This window comes from Odocoileus virginianus, chromosome 6, assembly GCF_023699985.2.
Source record: "Odocoileus virginianus isolate 20LAN1187 ecotype Illinois chromosome 6, Ovbor_1.2, whole genome shotgun sequence".
Classification (NCBI taxonomy): Eukaryota; Metazoa; Chordata; class Mammalia; order Artiodactyla; family Cervidae; genus Odocoileus; species Odocoileus virginianus.
In genome coordinates, this window is record NC_069679.1 from 49,634,934 (window position 1) to 49,655,778 (window position 20,845).

General features: G+C 39.9%; 1 protein-coding gene across 3 annotated transcripts in view; it reads left to right on the top strand.

Moving 5' to 3' along the window:
* SHC4 (SHC adaptor protein 4) overlaps nucleotides 1-20,845 on the top strand; it is a 121,100-nt gene that overhangs the window by 91,491 nt on the left and 8,764 nt on the right. Inside the window, exons 7-11 of one of the 3 annotated variants that reach the window (XM_070469317.1) lie at nucleotides 3,591-3,714; nucleotides 5,245-5,416; nucleotides 7,431-7,491; nucleotides 9,889-9,894; nucleotides 13,977-14,153. In XM_070469317.1, coding sequence (XP_070325418.1) covers nucleotides 3,591-3,714; nucleotides 5,245-5,416; nucleotides 7,431-7,491; nucleotides 9,889-9,894; nucleotides 13,977-14,153 — 540 coding nt within the window. Of the gene's footprint in view, nucleotides 1-3,590; nucleotides 3,715-5,244; nucleotides 5,417-7,430; nucleotides 7,492-9,888; nucleotides 9,895-13,972; nucleotides 14,154-20,845 lie in introns of those variants that run through there. The other 2 variants (XM_070469316.1, XM_070469315.1) reach the window with 2 other exon arrangements.

The window sequence follows — 20,845 nt, forward strand, 5'->3', positions numbered from 1 at the left end:
CATAAAGCATTAAAGAAAGGTCTGTTATTCTTTAAGAATTGTTCTCAGCCTCTTGTCCATGACTATCCAGTTAGGAAACCAAATGAAAAAGAAGAATATGAATCTAAGATTCTTTTACATCTTACTTAATAGAGTACCTGATACTCAAGAATAGAATTGTAGGTCTGTTCACAGACAGAACATTCTTTTCATTCACAATGAAAAGAACTCAAGTCTGTGTCTAATTCAGACATGGAGGTCAAAGCTCAGCCCCCCCTCCCCCCCATCACTGGAAAGTCAAATTGTTTTGGGGAGAATTGGAATTTTCTATATGCTTTTTACTTCCTTCTCATTAGCTAAAGATTGAGAAATTCTTAGCCAAGCTGGTGCTTATCTGAGTTTTTGGAGATGGGTCTAGCAATGGGAATTAGGCATATTTGTATGTGATTCAAAACCCATTCCTGTGTAGGTCATGACCAACCTAAAAAAGAACAAAGAGCATTTTCACAGAGCAGCACGTAAGTGGCAACAAAAGCACCACCAAAATGTGTGTGCTCCCGAAAGTGGGGAGGCTGCACAGGACACTGCACAGGGCCAGGCATCGTGTCCAGCTGTTCCTTTCCTGGAGATAGGCACCACGGCTTTTTCTTCTCTTCCTGTTTAATCTTTAAAAAGTAATATGACAGTAACATGGTTATCCAAAGGAAAGTAAAAAATCTTGTTGGTAAGCATCGGCCCAGGAAAAGGACCAAAGCCTCAAGTATCAGAATCAGAAAAGTTGAGAGAAATAAAACATTTTGGTAGTACATGAGAAGTGGTAGAGAACGGTTGGTGGGTTTGGGTCATTCATTCATTCCTGCATGCCCATGTGCCTTGCCCTGTTCCTCCGAGAGTTTAAAGTACTGTAATCGAGGGAGGATAGGATTTCTGTAAAGCAGGAAGGGACTTCAGAGATCATGCAATGCCCTGTCTTGGCAGGTGAGGGCCTGGGTGTAGCATACTTTATTCAGATAGCCTGTGGTATAATTGGCCATTGAACTGGGATCTGCATCTTATCAGAGAGTTCTTTCAGCCATTGTTGTTTTCTTATCCCTCTCATGGGAGATAAACTTTGGTTTTTCTTATTTATCTATTTATTTATAGTTGAATTTCGCACCTCTCCCACTGTCTTTTCCATCTTTATCTCAAGACATCTTGTTTATCCTAAGAGAAAGTAAGATTACATAAATTGTTTCCATTTTGATTTTTTAAAATATTTATTTTTAATTGTTGATGATTGCTTTATAATATTGGTTTGATTTCTGGCCTTGACTTCATTTTTAAGTAGACCAGTAATTTATGAGATGAAAAAAATAATTCAAGTGAGTTACCTTTTTTTTACCATTGTGTAGCACAATTATTTTGGGGCTCAACCAAAGGACACGTGTCCAAGGGCACTTTATAGGTTTAAGGATGTGAAGCCTAACCCGAAAGGAGGAGACCATTTCCACAAATGACCCAAGCAGTCATTTGTACCACTCAGTGGTCATGAAACCTTCCCCGTGATAGGGGCTCACTGCCAGTCTCACTTCAGTAGAACTAAAGATGATTTCTCACAACAGAATTATGAGTGTGATTCAGAGAAATCAACATTAATTCATTCAACACATACTTTTAAAACACCTTCAGTGCATTAGTCACTGTGTGAAGCTAGTGTAGAGAAAAAAGGGGGGCAATATACAATGGCAATCTGAAAATAGACTAAACATTTTCCTTTGGTAAGAAGGCTATTAATTTATAGACATTGTTAATCGGGTTTTCAAAACTATAATTAGCTCCTAAGTCTATTTCAAGATCCAGGTTGCCTCTTGAAAGGGGCAACCTTACAAGAAGTGATCAATAACCCTTTTGGAGATTTGATATCCTAGCATCGTTTGATTTAGTAATACCATCCCCTGCCTATACACACACAAACCTCCCTTCCAAAAGTTCAGAGACATAAATTCCTTAAGTAAATGTCCAGCTAATTTTGAAATGAGAATTGTCTGATATTCCTTGAGATGATTATCAACATAAAGCTAGGAAACCATTGTAGGTTCTACCATAACCTACTGTTATAGGCTCTGCAAACCCAGTTAGGCGTGAATGAATTTTGTGAAAGTGTTAGTTGCTCAGTTGTGTCTGACTCTTTGTGACCCCATGGACTGTAGCCTGCCAGGCTCCTCTGTCCATGGGATTCTCCAGGCAAGAATACTGGAGTGGGTTGCCATTTCCTTCTCCAGGGGATCTTCCTGACTCAGGGATTGAACCTGGGTCTCCTGCATTACAGGCCGATTCTTCACCATCTGAGGCACCAGGGCTTGATTGAATTTTATTTTACTTTAGATAAATATAAATTTCTTCTCAAGACTACTCAGAGCCTAAAAACATGCTTTCATCACAATAGGTATCCTCCTTTCCTCAGGTATGTATCCCTTTTAGTAAAATGTTCCAGTATTGTTCCCACAGTCCCACCATTTCACAGCTTCCTTTTTATTTAATCTAATTCCCTAGGCACCCACTTAAGTCTTTCCTGTTCTCAGAAAATAGCTGACAGTTTTTACAACATTCTTGTATATTGAAAAATTATCAAGCTTTTCCCTCATTCCTCAATTCTTCAGGCTATACAGACCAATGTAATTTTGAAAATCTCATGAAACTTATTACTGTATCTTAAGTCATCCTTATGATTTTAAGCCATCCTTCTGAAACTTCAGATTCAGTTCAGTCGTATATTAAGGCCCTGAGCACAACACCATTCTCTCATCAAGGCAATCGACATTCCATGAGATGGGGAGATTAATTTATGGTCCCCTGAACACAAGCTCTGGCTTTAACTTAGCAGTAGCAGATTTGCTAATTTGCCTGTGATGTTCTGTCAGCTGCCCCCTCCACAATTTATTTCTTTAATTTGCTAGTGATAGCTAGCCCTTTCTAGTAACAGCTTTTTACAGAAAGTATCTATAAAAATTTTAATATCCTCTGATAATATCAGTCTTCATGAAATCTTGATTTGGTACTTATTGGAGATAGTTCTTTAGTAGGATTTCAAAGACAGGGTTTCCCACACCATCACTGATTTTGAGTAGTAATGACAGGGCAAAGGGCTGGCTAGAGGAAAGGGTAGTCTAAAGCCCCTGTCTTCACCAGTAGCTCTTCCCCATTTGTGAGGGGTGCATGTAGAAATTTATTTTGTTTTCAGTCATCCATAGAGTACCATGTAAAGACAATGCGGCAGACATCATCTTGTCAGGTTGTTGCCCTAAAATCATCTTCTGTATTGAATTCTAGAGCTAACACAGAACATGAATCACATTATTAGTCAAGATCAGTCTGCCTTTATTAAAGTGTGAGCCCCAAATACCTGCCTTAAGACGGGAATTTATAAGTGTTTTGAAGTATCTCGTCATAAAATGTGAATGTTTCTTCTCTTTGACGCATATATAATATGAAGTATGCAATTTCAGAGCTGCAGAAAACTTGGAAACCTACTTCCTTTTATTTACCAGTTCATGTTCTGGAAGTATTTCAGCTTTATAAAATCTTCTCTTACTAAAAATTTATTGTAATTTTTTTGGTATGTCCTCTTGCAGCCTGCCACATACTGGAATGCCGCAATGGAATGGCCCAAGACGTCATAAGTACCATAGGACAGGCTTTTGAACTCCGGTTTAAACAGTATTTGAAAAATCCTTCTTTGAATCCTTCTTGTGAAAGGTCAGCCAGGAATTCTATAATTATTTGACTTAACCATACTTTGTTTTGTTTTAAAATTAATATGGCATTTAAAATGGACTAGTGAAATTAGTAATTTTTTATTTACCAATAGATACAGTTTCCATACAAACTAATAGTGACATTTTTACTCTTCTTCCTTTCTTGTTTGTCTTGATATTTCCTCTTGCTTTGTAATAGAATCAGAGGAAACACTAAAAGTGAGAGTGGGTTGACCATGTTTCTCTGATGTTATACAGAGCTCTGCATTAATTAGATAGTGTCATAAAGTGAGCAAGAAGAAATTTCTCAGGTTTGTTTCAACCCCAGATCCCTTGCATATCAGTTAAAATAATTAAGAAAGAAGAAAATCCTAAGAATCAAATGTGTGTAGCAGGAACTCCTGTTTGCTGGTGGGTAGTGCAGATAGCTCAGCTCCAGCCAGGCCAAGGGGTAGAGCATGATGTGACCCTGTCTGCACCACGGAAAGTCCACGGTGAAAGCTGAACCCTTTCAGGCCTGTCAGACTCCACCACGTGTGGAGTGCAGTGAGATCCCTGGGTGGCAGAATTCATACCCAAGAAATAAAATTCTTGGACACTTGTAAATGCATTTCTGTAACCCCCCCCCCCCCCCCCCCCGCCAATTTATCATTTCGTGTATCAACAAACACCAGACTTGGAGATCTCCTCTCAGAGGTGGTTTAGCACAGCAAAGAAGAGGGGCTACCAGCAGGCCTTGATGCTGAATTTTTTCTAGGGTGCCTCTTGCATTTTAGTGTTGTCTTTTCACTGACATATAATGAACCCAACAAAGCTGTGGGTTGTCAGTGAAGTCCAAAATGGACTTGATTTATTTTTTTCTCATAAGAAACTTCGACTAATTCCAGTTTGGAAGAAAAATCTGTGTTTTTTTTTTTCTCCCTATTTCTTAAAAACAATGCATGTTTACATGAATCTATCCGCTTGCCACATATGGTTCTAATATTTCTTTATGAATCACATATACTCCAGATTTGTGCAGACAAGATAGCTGGCCATAGCTCTTGTATTTTTTTTTTCATCTTCATAAACTGAAGTTTTCATCTTCCATTTATGGTAAACTGAGCCAGGCCCTCTGCTCAGTATCTAAATTTTCTTTGAGCAAAAGCATTTCCAAAATGCTATAGTGAAAGTGGGCTGAAGAATTTAAGGAAAACTTTGTATTTTTATTCGATTGACAAAAACAACTTACATTCAGGAAGTTATATATATATATATATGTATATGTACATATTTTATCACTGAGAGGAGATGTGAAAGCATCACCCATGGCACTTTTTGTTGGCTTACCCCACTTTGATTGTCTACAGAAAGCTAAACAATGCAGCCATCTGGTTGCTTCTATCCAGATGTTTGACATCACCTAAACACAGCTATACTCTTAAAGCACGAAAAGTTTTTCAGGGTGATTTGCATGGTTCTGATCTCTCTGCATCCCCTACAGCATATGAATTCCCACCCAGCTTGTTGGGGATCCTTTTTTCCCTTACAGTGAGGAGGTGCCTGTTGATGGCCATGCTGAGGAGAGAGAAGATCATGAGTATTATAATGAAATCCCAGGGAAGCAGCCGCCTGAAGGTGGTGTTTCAGATGTGCGGATCAAAGTTCAAGCCACAGAACAAATGGCTTACTGCCCCATACGGTGTGAAAAGCTGTGCTATTTGGTAAGTAATAGTTTATTGCTATTGTAGCTAACATTGCAGTTCTGTCCTATCACTGAGCTTAATTTGAGGATTTCCAAATGCTAGTTTACAGAAGATATCATCTTCCTCAATACAGAGCCAGAGAATGAATCATTGTCGGAGCCTGTGCTAAGTAACTTTTACTCCTAATCCCCCAGCCTCATCCTCAGCAAGTGACCTCACATCTTACTTCTCTGGAAAGACTAGGACGGTCCAACATGTAATCCTCAACTTCATCCTTCTCTGTCTCCCATGTGTTTCTGTGTCCTCATTGGTTCTCTTCCTTAGCTACTGTCTCCACAGCTAATCCTTCCCCTGAGCTCCCGACCCTGTTCCCTGCACCAACACTGTGCTCTTGTTCTGTCCATCAACCTGTATTTCCATTATTATTTTTTTCTCTGTATACCAGTTCTTTCTCTTCTGTCTGCAGATAAACTTGGACTCCCCCAACCCATCTAATAATATCCCACCTCCCTGTCATCTTCCTTTCATCCACAGACTTGTAGAAAACACTGTATTTCTGCATTCACATCCACACTACACTTCCAAAATCTGAATTCTGCTTGACAGCTTGATAGAACTTTCTTTTACAGTGCTCACCAGTGGTTTTTTGGTTGTTTGGTTGTCAGTGTAATTGCTAAATCTATTTCCTTCAGTATTTTGAATCTGTTTATAGCGTGTGATACCTGTTGGCTTTCTCTTTTTTTAGACCTCTTCTTTTAGCTTCTAAAACATTTCCATGTGTCATTCATTCTGCATCTTTAGTTGCTGCTTTTCTTTCTTTTTCTTGTTTTCTAAAATTTTATTATGAATATATTCAAACGTAGAAAAAAGTTGAAAGAATTACACATGAATACTCACCACCTAGATTCTATAATTATAAATTTACTTTATTTGCCCTGTCATCCTATGTAGCTATCATCCATCAATCCTTCTTATTTTTGATGCATTTCAGAGGAAGTTGCATCTTATCTTTTTTTGATCTTGTTTTCTTGTATATCCACCCCTGTGAAACCAAGCATCTGCTTTACTGCCATGGACTCCCTTTCTAATGCTCTGCCCTTGGCCCTGGTTTTTCCTTTGACATGCCACCTGTGTACAGACTCCACCAGCTTCTTTGTCTTTAGCCATACCTGCCTTTCCAGCTGTGATTAAACTCAGCATTTTACCTTGACTCCAAGCCAGATTCCCCTCCTGATGTGCTCAAGTTTATTAATGGCATTCTTATTTTTTCACTAATCTACAGTTTTTTGTTTTCTCACACTTCAGGCCATATATCAACTCAGTCTTTAAGACCTAGGATCCTATCATGAAAATATCTTGAATCTACTCAGCCTGTATCTTTCCTTTTGCGTCTTTCTAAGTTCTGGCCCGGATTTGCTCAGGTGACCCTGAAGCCCCCTTCTCTGTCTCCGGTTTCATTCCCTTAAACCCCACTGCGTGGTACTGATGGATTAATCTTTCTAAAGCATAGATATTGCCCTTCTCAAAGGTGTCAGTGGATCCCACACTGTTACTGAAGAGATATGTGTATATGGATAATCGAAGCCTTTGATAGCATGAGATTTTTCGAGGATGAAAAGTGAATCTGGCACACACCTCAGTAGAGTAGGGCTCCAATCTGCCAACTCACAGTTAGATAGAAGTTTGCTAAATGGCCAGTGTTTGTACAAGTGTCCTGGAAATCACCCTTTCTGGCTGAGCTTGGATTGAGTCCTGGAATGTGACCTCCCAAGCAGAAGCAATAACCCTCAGGGTATAGACCTTAAGGTTTTGACCCCCCATACCCGAATCAGACCCACCTCTGCAGCTCCAAAACAATGCACTGGGAAAGGAGGCTATACTTCCCATTTAAAATATCAACTTCTTTTTCTCACTTTATCTCACTTCCTCTGTCAGAAAGTGGTGTTTCCTACTAAATTGTGCTGGGAGTTTTATGTGTCCTTTGCAAGTTACACTATGTTTGTAAATGTTTCACAATTTGTTGTTCGCACAGCCTGGAAACTCCAAGTGCAGCAGCATGTATGAGAACTGTCTGGAACAAAGCAGGACCATAGGTAGGTACTATTGCACTTCCCTACCTGCCGCACTTCTTATTCCTTTTACCTTGTGTGACTGTGTGTGGCCCTTGCTCTTTCATGGGAAAGTCAGGTGTATATAACCAAACACTCTGAGAAGCCTTCCCACCCTCTGAGAAGGTCAGGATGCCGTGTGCGTCAGTGAGAAAGCCGTGGTTCTCGCTCGCTCCTGTGTACTCTTCCACACTACAGTTCTGCTTCATGGAGCCTTCCACTGCTTTGAATATCATGAAAGCTCTCTCACCGGAAAGGTGATTTCTCTGCTCACAACTCAAGGGAGTTCCACTTCAAAGACTATCAGACAGTAAGCTAATATGAAAATTGATGCTTGTCAAATCCATTAGGATTAAGAGAAAAGCTTTATTTCTGCTTGGCAAAGGGAACAAAAAGAGATCTGAAATGTGAGAGTCCCAATTAGAAGTTTATACACCCCATACTTGCCAGGGCATTAAATGTCTTATTACTACATATGATAATTGGCATTGGGTACAACTCTTCCACAACACGATTGTAGGGCATAGACTATCACGTTGGAAATGTATTTTCATTAAAACATTCTACTGCTAGTCATTTTATTCTTATAAATTGTTGAAAGTATTTCTTTGGGAAGGAAAGTTTTGCAGCTTTAGAGTAGAAGATAATTGGACATTATAAATAATGCAGTGGAGGATAGAGCTGGATAACTATGCTTAAGGACTCAAATTAGCAGCAGCTTGCCAACTAGAAGGTAGTCTCTTACTTCCATGGATATTTTCATATTTCTTATAGAATTTTTTCAATATAATCCATTAATTTTATTATTTCTTATACAGGAGGGATACATGAGGATTTTGGTACCGCTATGATCACCACTTTCCTCTCCCCTGCAAAATAAGAGGAGTTATGAACTGAGATAGTATTTTAAATTTTTAAAAACATGGTTCTTTCTGATGGAAATTAAAATTCCATGCCATTCTTTAAGCTTACTTAAAATTCTGAATGCATTCTTAATAATAAAAAAGCAAATTAAATTAGTATCAAGTGTAAATGTATTTTTAAACCTGTGTTCTCTAGGAGCTGCAATTCCTTTGTTCTTTCCTTTTTTCCTTTACTCTGGAAATTCCTAACCTAGGATTTAATAGTCAGGAGCATACCACATGTGCTTTGTACGGTTGCATCTATTTTCTACCTGTGCTGAAGCTCACTTTGAGATAGCTCCGTGTCCTATTTTATCTCATTCTGTGTTCTTCATTTATCCAACAATGCACTCTGATCATCAGGACCTCTGTGGGTCAGGCATTGAGCTAGCGCTAGGGGTGGAGACACAATTGGCTTTCATGAAGCTTGCAGTATAGCCAGAGGGCATACCTTAAACCAGTGCTTGCAAATATGATGAGCATTTCAAAGCCCAGGATACTGCGGGAACAAATAACAGGGAAGCCTAACTTAATCTGGAGGACTAGAGAGGGTCTCCCTGTGGAAGTGACAACCAGACAAGACCTGAGGAGGGTGAGTGGGGGCCCAGAAAGGGCGCGGGAGAGGGAGCAGGAGGGAAAGGAGGGTACAAATGAATACTGAAATTCCTGTGTGCCAGGCCCACTTCCGTGATCACTGCAGGGAGAGAGTACAGGGGAGCCAGAGGTAAGTTTTGGATCTGGGACAGAGTCCTGTGGAACTCCAGAATGTTTCTCCCTGCCCCAGTATGTCTCTTCCCAGCTCATCTCCCTTCTCTCCATCATGTAGTTGTCATGGCATGCTCTTCTGACCTCAGCCACCTGGCTTCTAGGGGAAGCCAGAAGTGAAAATCCTCAACCTTTCTAGAATGATGTTGAACATGCTAAATCACAACTCTACCATCAGAAAAAAAGGGGCAAGGTTTCCTTTCTTTTGTTTCCCTCAAAAGCTCTCACCTTGACTTTTATTTTATATTTTTGAAGTATCATTCCCCCTAGAGCAATGCTATTTCAACTTTACTCAAGATTTTTCTTTTTGTAAGTATATCTTTGTCATACAATCTGTTGTTTCTGTTTATCTTGGTTTTATGTCTCCTTTAAATCAACAAACAATGTAACCCCTTATTCTTTCAGGCTTTATACATGCCCTAATCTATTACCAGATCGAAACTCAGGAACAGACTTTTGTAATAAACACTTATTCAGAGCCTGGAACCTATTTTTCCATAGAATTAATTTTAGCCATGATGGCTGTCTCCTGGACAAGTGACCATGTTCTGCTATTTTGGTTTCCTATGCTAAAGCTTGAGTATGTATTTTGTAACGACCAATACGATAGGAAATTCTGTTGTAAGCATCTGTTCTTTAGTTATACTCTGATTGTGAAGTAGTCTATGACTGATCCCAGCTTCAGTACACTGTCTTCCTTTTTGGTGGCCCTAAGGTAACAGTTCATAGCTGGGAACCTTTCAGAATCTTGGGGAGGTGACAGATGGTGTTTATAGTTTGAAAAAAACCCTCCTAAATATCCTCTTCACCTGAAAAGCACTGAGCTACTGCATTGTTTTCTTAGAAAAGCAGGTTCTAACTCCCAGTGGGAACCAGAGTACTGTGATGCCATTTCCCTAGACCTTAGCCACTCAGCCCATGGAGGGATCGAGGGACTCAACCCCTGCTGCGGGGACCACGACAGGTATCAGTCCCTCCTATTGTGGCAGTAAGGACTGTCCTAACTAGATAGTCTTTTCATCCGCAGACACCCAGAAATCAGGGGTTCCTATCTTAGGGCCTGCCTATGGTGACTTGGGCATGTGTTTAAAAGTGATCTGAAATTCATGACCAGTCTCTAAATTAAGAGGAGTTGCCAAAATAGCTAATAGACAGTTTTTATGGCTTTTCCCAGAGATTAATACGTAAGCATTTGAGAGACACCTATTCAAATATTTTAAATAAATTTTGGCTTTTTAATTCAAATATACTTATTTATTAATATATTGACCTAAAATTTGAATTCTGGTGTATAATAAGTACTGCAGTAGGCTTCTTGTTGTTGAAGGAGTTAATTATATTATTGCCAGATGTATAAAAGATCCCTGTCCTTAACAGTAAATTCCCTGTGGAAAAAAATAATTAACAAAATAGCATACTGTTTCCCTAGCCTTCAAGTTAAAATGAAAATATTGATATTTTTAATCAAAAAGATGTTAAATTCCCACAAACCCTAAGGGCTTTCACTTTAAAACTTTGGTAGCTCCAGTATACACACTATGTATGTATTTATTTTCTGCCACAAATCTTCTCTTTGGCAGATTGGATAGTTTCTCAGAGTAATACTTGGCACAAAGAACTTTGGAATGCATAATGCCTGGCATGTGTAGTTAAGCTCTCATCAACCACACACTTTACCCTAGGAAGATTTTAAATTTGGGCATGAGGTGAGTTTTTTTTAAAATTTAAGACCACTTTGCTGACTTAGATATAATGGTGCATTTGAAAAACAGGAATGGTGGTTTTTAAGAGAGACTATATAGACATTGGTGCTTTTGTGTAAGCCTGTGGGATGGTAAACTTAATGTGTTCAGCTCATGCCAGTGCTCTCTGAGGGGCAGATGAGTCAGCGCCCTATGCTAAAGGTTAACTTGAGGGTTTCAGGATGTGGTAGGGTCACATTTGCTAAGAAAGAGAAACTGGGTAGACATTCAGTCATCTGTTCATTCAGCTGACAGACATTTTTCTTTTGACCTGCTTCATACCAGACATTGATAATGAAGAAGATACATGGATAAATGGGTTCTAGTCTCTCCTCGGGACTCAAGGAATTTGCAGTCTTAAGCGGAAGACAGAGAAGGAAACAGAGACCTACAGTTTCTTATGGAGTAGCACCTTACCCAGCTTGGGGTGGGGACAGGGAGGGAGGAATGGGGAAGGCTTCCTGGAAGAGTGGGATTCAGAACAGAATCTTAAAGGCCAAAGAGGAGTTAGGTCAAGAAACGGCTGGCAAGGATGTTATGGCCAGATACAAGCATTGCGTGCAGAGGCCCAGCATCAGTGAACAAACACACAGCTGAGCAGTGAGAGGAAGGCCTGCCGCAAGGGGGGACCGTGCTCAGTGAGGGGCTCACACATATCCTTTTAGTTTAATCTTCATAATGTATTTTAAATCCAGCATCCCTATTTTACACATATGAAAACTGATGCTTAGAGAGGTTAAGAAACTTGCCCTGGGTCGCACAAATAGTAAGAGGGGCCACTGGGATGATCTGAACCCAGGTCCATGTCAATTTAGAAGCAGACCTTTTACACTTTTGATCACATTCCACTTTCAGTAAATTTCTGTGAGCAGGCACTCCTAAGTAGATATTAATTCAATCATGCATAAGTTCTCTATACTAACATATTATGCATGTAGTATAAAATACACAACAACAGAAAATTTCAGTTAGAGTTAGCAATAGACATTAAAAAAAAATCTTGCTAACTGCAGTGGCTGAGTACTATCTTTAGATAATTATCTCAAGGCCCAGTGTACATCTAGAGCATTACTGATGAAATAGACATAAATCCACATTTTAGTCTTGATAATTTTAACTGTTAGAAAAGCCAAAATTCTGATCTAATTAGATTATTCTTGTTCATAAACTTATAATGTAGCTAAGGAGGTGCTTTTATTCAGTAAAAGAATGATCTTCAATCCTTGATTTCCTTGCAGTAATCTTTTAGCTACTTGTGAAAGTATTTGTGAAAGTGTGCTTGTGAAAGTATTTTAGCTATTTGTGAAAATAAGTTTAGTTTAAACCAGATCACCTAATTTATAAATCCACTTAACTAAGCAAATAGAAACAGTCATATGTTGCCAAAGGCAACAGAGAAACAAGGTGCCCTATTGCCGCTTCCTCTGTTAAATCCCACTCCTCCCTCAGAATATCCCAAGTATGGATAAGACATGGGACAGGGTGATGGGTAAGCACTGGACAGACAGGAACAAAGGAGGATCAGGTAGTAGGGCTTTAGTCTTGACTGGACTTCCCCTATTTGTTGTGTTCTTAGGCTTCCATACTTATGTATAAGAATCAGAGCACTATTCACTAAGATGCGAAATCCAGTGTGAAGTTGGTCCCCTGAAGGGATCTAATTGGCTGGAAGGACTGATGTTTAAGTGAGACAGTGGAGTCTTAATGTTGCTACTCTAGGTGCAGCCTCACGGGAATGTTGTATACATATGACCAGAGCTGTAAATGTACTTGTTTGAACAGAAAAGCAAGAACATTCTATCCTGGCATTCTCAGGACAGGACCAGTAGAGTGGTACAAATTACTTCATGCCATCAGGTAGTGAAATATGGTTCAGTTATCCATTCATTCAATAACTATTTGTTGATATCATAGTGTGTGCCAGGCATGTGCTAGAGGCAGGGGCTGCAGCTGTGAAGCGGACAGACAGGATCTCTGTCTTCATGGAACATGCAGTCTAGAGGCAGTACAGATTTTAAGAAATATAATAACAGAATAGAGTTAATTACTCTTGTGATACAGGCTTCAGAGGAAAGCAGAGAGACATAGTCTAGTCTGAGAAGGCCAGGGAACGCTCTCTTGAGACAGACATGTTTAAACTGACCTCACCTAAGGATGAGGGTGATGGAGAAGGAGAGGGAAGGGCATGTCAGAGAAGATGGCCTAATGGTGGGGATTATTTTGCAGGAAGGCCAGTGTGAGCAGGGGCAGAAATAGGAGGACTACAGTGCTAGGGAAGTTGGGCACCCTGGAGCAGGGTCTGGCTTGTTGAAGACTCTGAGTTGTATCTCAAGAGCAGTGGGAAGCAGTGAATGTGTTTTTAAACTTCTGAGAAATAGGATCAGATTTTCAGTTGTAAAAAGATCATTTTGGCCACAAGTATTAAATAGGATGGAGGGCAGAAGGAGTAAGGGAAAGGAGGATGTAACCTGAGGGGCGGGTGAGTTCTTTCCATTAGATGACAGGATGAACAGCAGCAGCTGGTGCAGGGCTGAGCTTGGTGAAACAAAACTTTGGCAAAGAGGGAAGAAAGACTTCTCATGGTTAATAATTTAAAATTAAGTAATGAGTCTTTTGAAGAGCTGTTTAAATAAATAGTAAATATTCAAGTTCCACATGGTATGTGTGGTTTTCTTGGTTCCAGGTCTACAACTCTGAGCAGTGTCATTTGTGAGTTTGTGCTGTTAGCTGAAAAGACAGCTCCCTTCCCATCCCACCCCCCATGCCTCTCTCCCGGGCTATTTCTCCTTCACATTTTCCTGGTTTGTCTGCTGTCTGCTGTTGAAGCAAAGGGTCAGCTGAGGGACAAGCGGGGAGGGGCAAGGAGGCCAAGAAGGGATGTTTTCCCTCAAAGACTGGTTGTTACTTTATTTTTACAGGTCAAATCTCCAGGTTAATATTCATTCCTTGCATGACATGGGTGTGGCTTTTCCCTTCCTGTCAGTGCTGGACTCAGCCATGATTTTATTTATTGTTTACAAAGCAAAAACACCACACAGTGATCTTTACTCACTACAGGTAGTGCACACGAGAGAGGGGCGCAGTTCCCAGCGAGAGGCGTCACTGATGAAGCACTCGTGTCGGGTGGATCTTTTCGATGACCCCGGCTACATCAATACACAGGTTCTTCGAAGCACGCTTGGCCCTGCTGGAAATCAAAGCTCACCTCACCCACTGGGAAGCCCATGGCACCAGGAGAGTAAGTGGCTGCTCTTTGCCTATATTAGTTTCCTGTGCTGCTGTAACAGATTGCCATTAAACTGGGTGTCTTAGAATCGGAGAGGTGTGTTCTGTCAGGTGATGGAGGCCAGAAGTCCTAAATCAAGATGGCGGCTGGGTTGGCTCGGCTCATCCTGTGGCTCTGGAGGAGAATTGGTCTGATGCCCGTCTCCTAGCTTCGGGTGGTGTTCCTTGTCTTGAGATGTGACACTCCAGTCTCTGCTTCAGTCTTCATTGGCCTTACCCCCATGTCTCAAGGCTCCCTGTCCTTTCTCTTACAGGACAGCGCCTTTCCCTTATAGGTGGGCCAGAAATCCAGGAAGATCTCACCTGGTGATCCTTAAATTAATTACATCTGCAAGGACCCCTTTTGAAAATTAGGTCATATTTGCACGTACCAGGAGTCAGGACTTCAGCATATCTTTTGGGTGCCGCTATTTAGTTCACTGTCTCTCATTTTTTTTTTTTTTAATTTTTTTTTTTCTTATTTTAAAAAATGCTATTTCCTTAGCCTCATTTTTCAGGGAGTTAAAAGAATTCTTTCTTATCTCAATCCCTCCCTCATCACAGTTAATATAGGTTAGAACTTTGTAAAGATGTTATGGATTTCAATGTTTGAGAACTTTGATTTTGAATCATCTTTTCAAACACTTTGAATCGACTCCCAGTTTTTGCTTTCTGCTGTGTGCTTTTCCTGAGGGAAGGATTGTCAAAGCCAAGAGATCATGTTTGTTTGCATGAGGAACAATGGCCTCTATTTCAGTTCTGTTTAGTGATGATGTTAATTTTATTCATTGCAAAAACCTTTAGTAAGTCATCTGTATAGCGCTAAAAAGCACTAAAAAGTTGGCTTAAAGCACTAAAAATTTGGCTTAAAACTCAACATTCAGAAAAGTAAGATCATGGCATCTGGTCCCATCACTTCATGGCAAATAGATGGGGAAACAATGGAAACAGTGTCAGACTTTATTTTTGGGGGTTCCAAAATCACTGCAGATGGTGATTGTAGCCATGAAATTAAAAGACGCTTACTCCTTGGAAGGAAAGCTATAACTAACCTAGACAGCATATTTAAAAGCTGAGACAGTACTTTGCCAACAAAGGCCCGTCTAGTCAAGGCTATGGTTTTTCCAGTGGTCACGTATGGATGTGAGAGTTGGACTGTGAAGAAAGCTGAGTGCCAGAGAATTGATGCTTTTGAACTGTGGTGTTGGAGAAAATTCTTGAGAGTCCCTTGGACTGCAAGAAGATCCAACCAGTCCGTCCTAGAGGAGATCAGTCTTGGGTGTTCATTGGAAGGACTGATGCTCAAGTTGAAACTCCAATACTTTGGCTACCTCATGCAAAGAGTTGACTCATTGGAAAAGACCCTGATGCTGGGAGGGATTGGGGGCAGGAGGAGAAGGGGACGACAGTGATGAGATGGCTGGATGGCATCACCGGCTCGATGGACATGAGTTTGAGTAAACTCTGGGAGTTGGTGATGGACAGAGAGGCCTGATGTACTGCGATTCGTGGGGTCGCAAAGCATTGGCTGAGCTGAACTGAACTGATAGCGCTAAAATAAGATGATGTCTTTCTTCAACTGTGTACTACAAGTTAAATACAGTAAGACAAACATCATTTTCTTGCCAGATTGCTTCCAGGGATAAGTCTATAAAGAGGAGCATAAATAAATAAAAGCAAAACAAGTCAAAAGCCTATAATCAGCTGAAAATTAACAAAAAAAAGTGCTTTTCATAAAACTGAAGCTTATTGGACTCAGAGATTAACTTGGTGTCAAATTTGGCTCACTCCAAAGGTGGAGAACCAGTCACTGACAAAGTTCTTTCACTAGCCCAGGAAGTAGCTCTAGTCTGCCAAGGATAACTTTTCAGCTAATGTGGCTGCAATAACAGAATGGAATTTGAAAGGAAATTTTGCTGAGTCTGGACTTCTACAAGACCACCTTAACTCTTTAGAATGAGACAAAGGTTTTCATTACCATCCAGGTGGCAAGTGAACTATCTTTTTGCAAATTTTCCAAGATCACTCTTGGCAGTGAAAGAACCCATTTGGGTTCTCTGGAAGCAGACTCTGAGATGGAGGTGGACATGCAGAATCTTGGGATCAGTACAGGAACGGAGGGGAAGAAAGCAGGCTTGGGCAGAGGGAGACGTGCAGCAATGAGGCAGGCCTGACAAAACCTCAGCCAACTGTACAGAGAGGATGGGGGCCCATCAGTGCTGTTCCATGTTGGGCCCAAGGCCAGGGCCTTTAGCCTCACTTATCTCAGTCTCTGGCTGTGGGCCCATGAGGGAGGGCAGGCCATTGGGCAAACAGCTCTCTGCAGCTGAGGGAGACCCTGAAGGGGTCTGGGGTACTTGGGGGTACTTGGTCCTTCCTTGAAGAGGGATCTGGGTAGTGTATCTCCATGTTCACCACAGAGGGCATCTTGTGCCATGGATGATGGGATATGCGATGAATTCAGCTTTCTGCAGTAAATTTAACTGTTTAATGTTGAGTAGCCTGTGTGGATAACTTGACACATATTAGAGGGACAGTGTTTTTATTTTTGTCCACACCCCATGGCTTGTGGAACTTCCCCGACCAGGTATCAAACCCGTGCCCCCTGCACTGGAAGGGTAGAGGTTTAACCCACTGCACCCCCCAGGGAAGTCCTGTGAGAGTGACTGTGTTTGAAAAAAGTTTCTGTACCTAAGATTTTAAAAGTAACTTTATAAGAGCATGCACTCAGTAGCTTCCATTTCATGGATTTATCAAAGCAACAGTGTTTTATTAGAAGATACATTTAGTGAGTGGTCCAAATTAGGTGATCTAGGATATTCCATAATTTACAACTCAAGCAAAGAAACTTGGCCTTTTTCATAGGCAGGTCAATAATTTGAAGTCCTCCCGGACTTCTTGCTACCTTCTTGAGGTTAATTTCTTGAGGTTAATTTCAGTGTACCATCAATCCCTCCAAAAAAAAAAATTTAACTCCAAAAGTATTAATAATGTTGATTTAAGAAAATCTAGTAAGATGGAGTGGGCCTTCCTTGGTAGCTCAGTTGATAAAGAATCTGCCTACAGTGCAGGAGACCTGAGTTCAATCCCTGGGTTGGGAAGAGCTCCTGGAGAAGTAAATGGCAATACACTCCAGTATTATTGCCTGGAAAATCCCATGGACAGAGGAGCCTGGCGGGCTACAGTCTGTGGCGTCGCAAGAGTTGGACATGAATTAGCGAATAAACCACCACCACAGTAAGATGGAGTAAGGATAACTTTATACATAATTTTGTGCAGAATGTCTGAAATACACCTTTTAACATTTCCTCTATAATGTTTCCTCCTGTTTCTTTCCTTCCTTCCTCAAAAATTCTCTTTAGCTTCTTTAGGCATACTTAGCCTTCCTTGCCCAGACTGGTTCACTAAAACAAAACAAAAACAAATCCAGAGACAAGAACCTATTACATCTTAAAAATGCCTCAGGGCTCCTCAATTAGTCCTGTCATACTGCTATTGGAAAAGCTCTGACATAATCTTTATTCTGATCAAATAGGGCAGAAGGAAATCATTTGTACTGAAACTGTTTATTTTTTATTGTTTTCAGTCTTGGCTGCCATAAGAAAAAATCACCCTTAAATCCTATAGTATAGAAAGGACTGAAGTTTATTTATTTTACCCAATAGCCCCAAAGGTAAATGGTTAAGGACTGGTAGAACAGCTTTGCCAGTCTCGACACTGGCTTCCATCTCTTGTCTAAGAACTTCACTTTGGTCTAAGTTCCTCTATCTTTAGTCTAAGAGCTCAGACTCTAGCCATCACATCTGTATTCAACCAGTGGGAAGTAAAGAAAGGACATGACCCAGAAGTGGAAGACATCATTTGTTCTTAACCTGCCATTGGCAGAACTTAGACATGGGGCCATACCTAGCTTCATGTTACTCTAGCTGGGTGGCCATGTGCTCAGCTAAAAATAAGGAATTTCATAATGTAATGAAGGGAGAATAGATATTGATACACAATTAACTGTCCCTGCCACAGCATACGTTTCTGCCACTCAAATATCCATGAGCTCTTATTTTCACATAGAATGTTTGACCTTGCAAATACAGCAAATAATTACAGTATCCTGCCTAAAGTCTGTGACACGTGGGTGATGGTGAAGTCCTCTCAATCAAGACTGGATGGGGATCCTCTTTGCCAAGTTGTCTGCCCTCTTCCACATCCAAAATTAAGGAATAAGAGGAATAAGAATAGCTGCAATAAAAATCCACATTCACAGAAGGGAAGCAAATAAAACACACAGCAGTCACTGGTCCATTAAAAAAAAAAAGGTTGTTTCAGTCATGTCCAGCTCTTTGTGACCCTCTGGACTTGAGCCCACCAGATTCCTCTGTCCATGGGATTCTCCAGGCAAGAATACTGGAGTGGGTTGCCAAGCCCTTCTCCAGGGGATCTTCCCAACCCAGGGATCAAACCCTGGTCTCCTACATTGCAGACAGAGTCCTGGTAGCTCAGACAGTAAATCACTGGTCCATAGTGATTACCAAATCCTGCCAGGGAGTAATTGTGAAGACTCCCTGAGCTAGAAGTGGAGAAGTAGATTTGCTTGGACTGGTTCAGCATTATAGAAAGAATCTCTACGTCCACTGTCATCTGGGTTGTTGCTGCTATTATCCTTTGCATGTCCATCTAAAGTAGATGTGGGATAAAGTGCCTTTCTTGGGGTTTCACCACTTGTGCAGCTTATTTCCTATTGATGTAGACTTGAGAGATTGGAGATTGCAATCTCCAATTGGGCAAAAAGCCATATACTAAAAGGGACTGTGATTTCTTTTGCAATGTAACTTCCTTAAAAACTTAGTAGGATTAAAAACTCAGTCCATTTAGAGTCAATTCCACATGAAATTTCTCGTAATATTCCTTCATTGTCCTTTTATTGCCTGAAGGATGCCTTCTCTTTCCTGTTATTTGTAATTTCTGTGTTCTTTTTTTCTTGATCAATTTTGAGATTTATTAATTGTTCTTTCCAAAGGAATCAGGTTTTATTTTTTTTATTGTTTTCTGTTTTGTTGACTTCCATTTTTATCTTTATTATATCTTCCTTCTACTCTTTTAAAATTTTCTCCTCTTTATCTAGCTTGTACTATGTTTTCTTCTATTGCCTTTGTAGTTTTATTTCCAAATAAATTATTTATTTCACCTACACTTTATATTTTCCATGAGATATAGGGATCTAGCTTAATTTTATCTAAGTGATCTAATTTTCCAAACTACATTAACTAAATAATTTTCTTTTTCTCATGCCACTCTCCATTTTACTAGATTCCTCCTATATATGGGAATCTCTTTCTGGGCCTTTATTCTTTTTACATTGGCCCACTTGTTTACCAGTATATTGATTACTATGTATGAATTACTGTGGCTTTGTAATGTATCTTAATAGACATGTAGTTTTTCCTTTGTCTTACATACTGTAAGATAATACCTTTTTTTACCATTTCCCCCATCCCTCACTCTCTGCTTCTGGCAGTCATCAATCTGTTTTCTCTTTCTGTGAGTTCTGTTTTTTGGTTTCACATATAAGTCAGATCACATAGTGTCTGTCTTTCTCTGTGTTATTTCATTTAGCATAATGCCTTCAAGGTCTATCCTTGTTGCAGTTGGCAAGACTTCCTTCTTTTTTATGGCTGAATAATGTCCCACTGTGTATTTATTTCATCTGTTCATCTGTCAGTGGAATACTTAAGATTATTTCCTTGTCTTGGATATTGTAAATAATGCTGCAGTGCACATGGGGATATAATCTCTTTGAGGTAATGATTTCATTTCCTTTAGATATACACCAAAAAGTAGAATTGTTAGATCATATGGCAGTTTTTTTTTTTTTAAATTGTTTTTGAAGAACTTCCAAACTCTTTTCCGTATGGCTGCATCAGTTTACATTCATTCTCACCAACAGTGCACAAGGGTTCTCTTTTCTCATCAACACTTACCTCTTGTCTTTTTGATGATAGCCATTCTAACCAGTGTGAGGTGATATTTCATTGTGGTTTTGATTTGCATATTCTTAGTGATTAGTGATATTGAGCACCTTTACATGTACCTGTTGGCCATTTGTGTGTTTTCTTTGGAAAGATGTCTATTCAGTTTCTCTGCCCATTTTTAAATCAGGTTGTTTATTTTTTGATGTTGAGTTGCATGTGTTCATATATTTTGGATATTAATTCATCAGATAGATGATTTGCAAATATTTTTTCCATTTTGTAGGTTGCCTTTTCTTTGATGGTTTCCTTTACTGTGCAGACTTTTGGTCTGAAGTAGTTCCACTTGTTTGTTTTTGCTTTTGTTGCCCTTGTTTTTGGTGTCAAACCCAGACACCATTGGCAAGATTGATGTCAAGGACCTTACCCCTTGTTGTCTTCTCAGAGTTTTATGTTCAAGTCTTTAATTCATTTTTCTCTTTCTTTTTTACTTTTTAAATTATGAAATATGATAACATGTTTACAGGAGAAAGATTTTTCATTGGAGTTTCAATATCAAACTCTCAAAAATTAACAGAATGAATATACAGAAAAGTAGAAGGATATGGTAGGCCTGAAAAGCACCATGAACCAATTCAACATAATTAAGATTTATATAATTTTCACACAACAGCAGGATACAAATTCTATTTAAGTTATCATA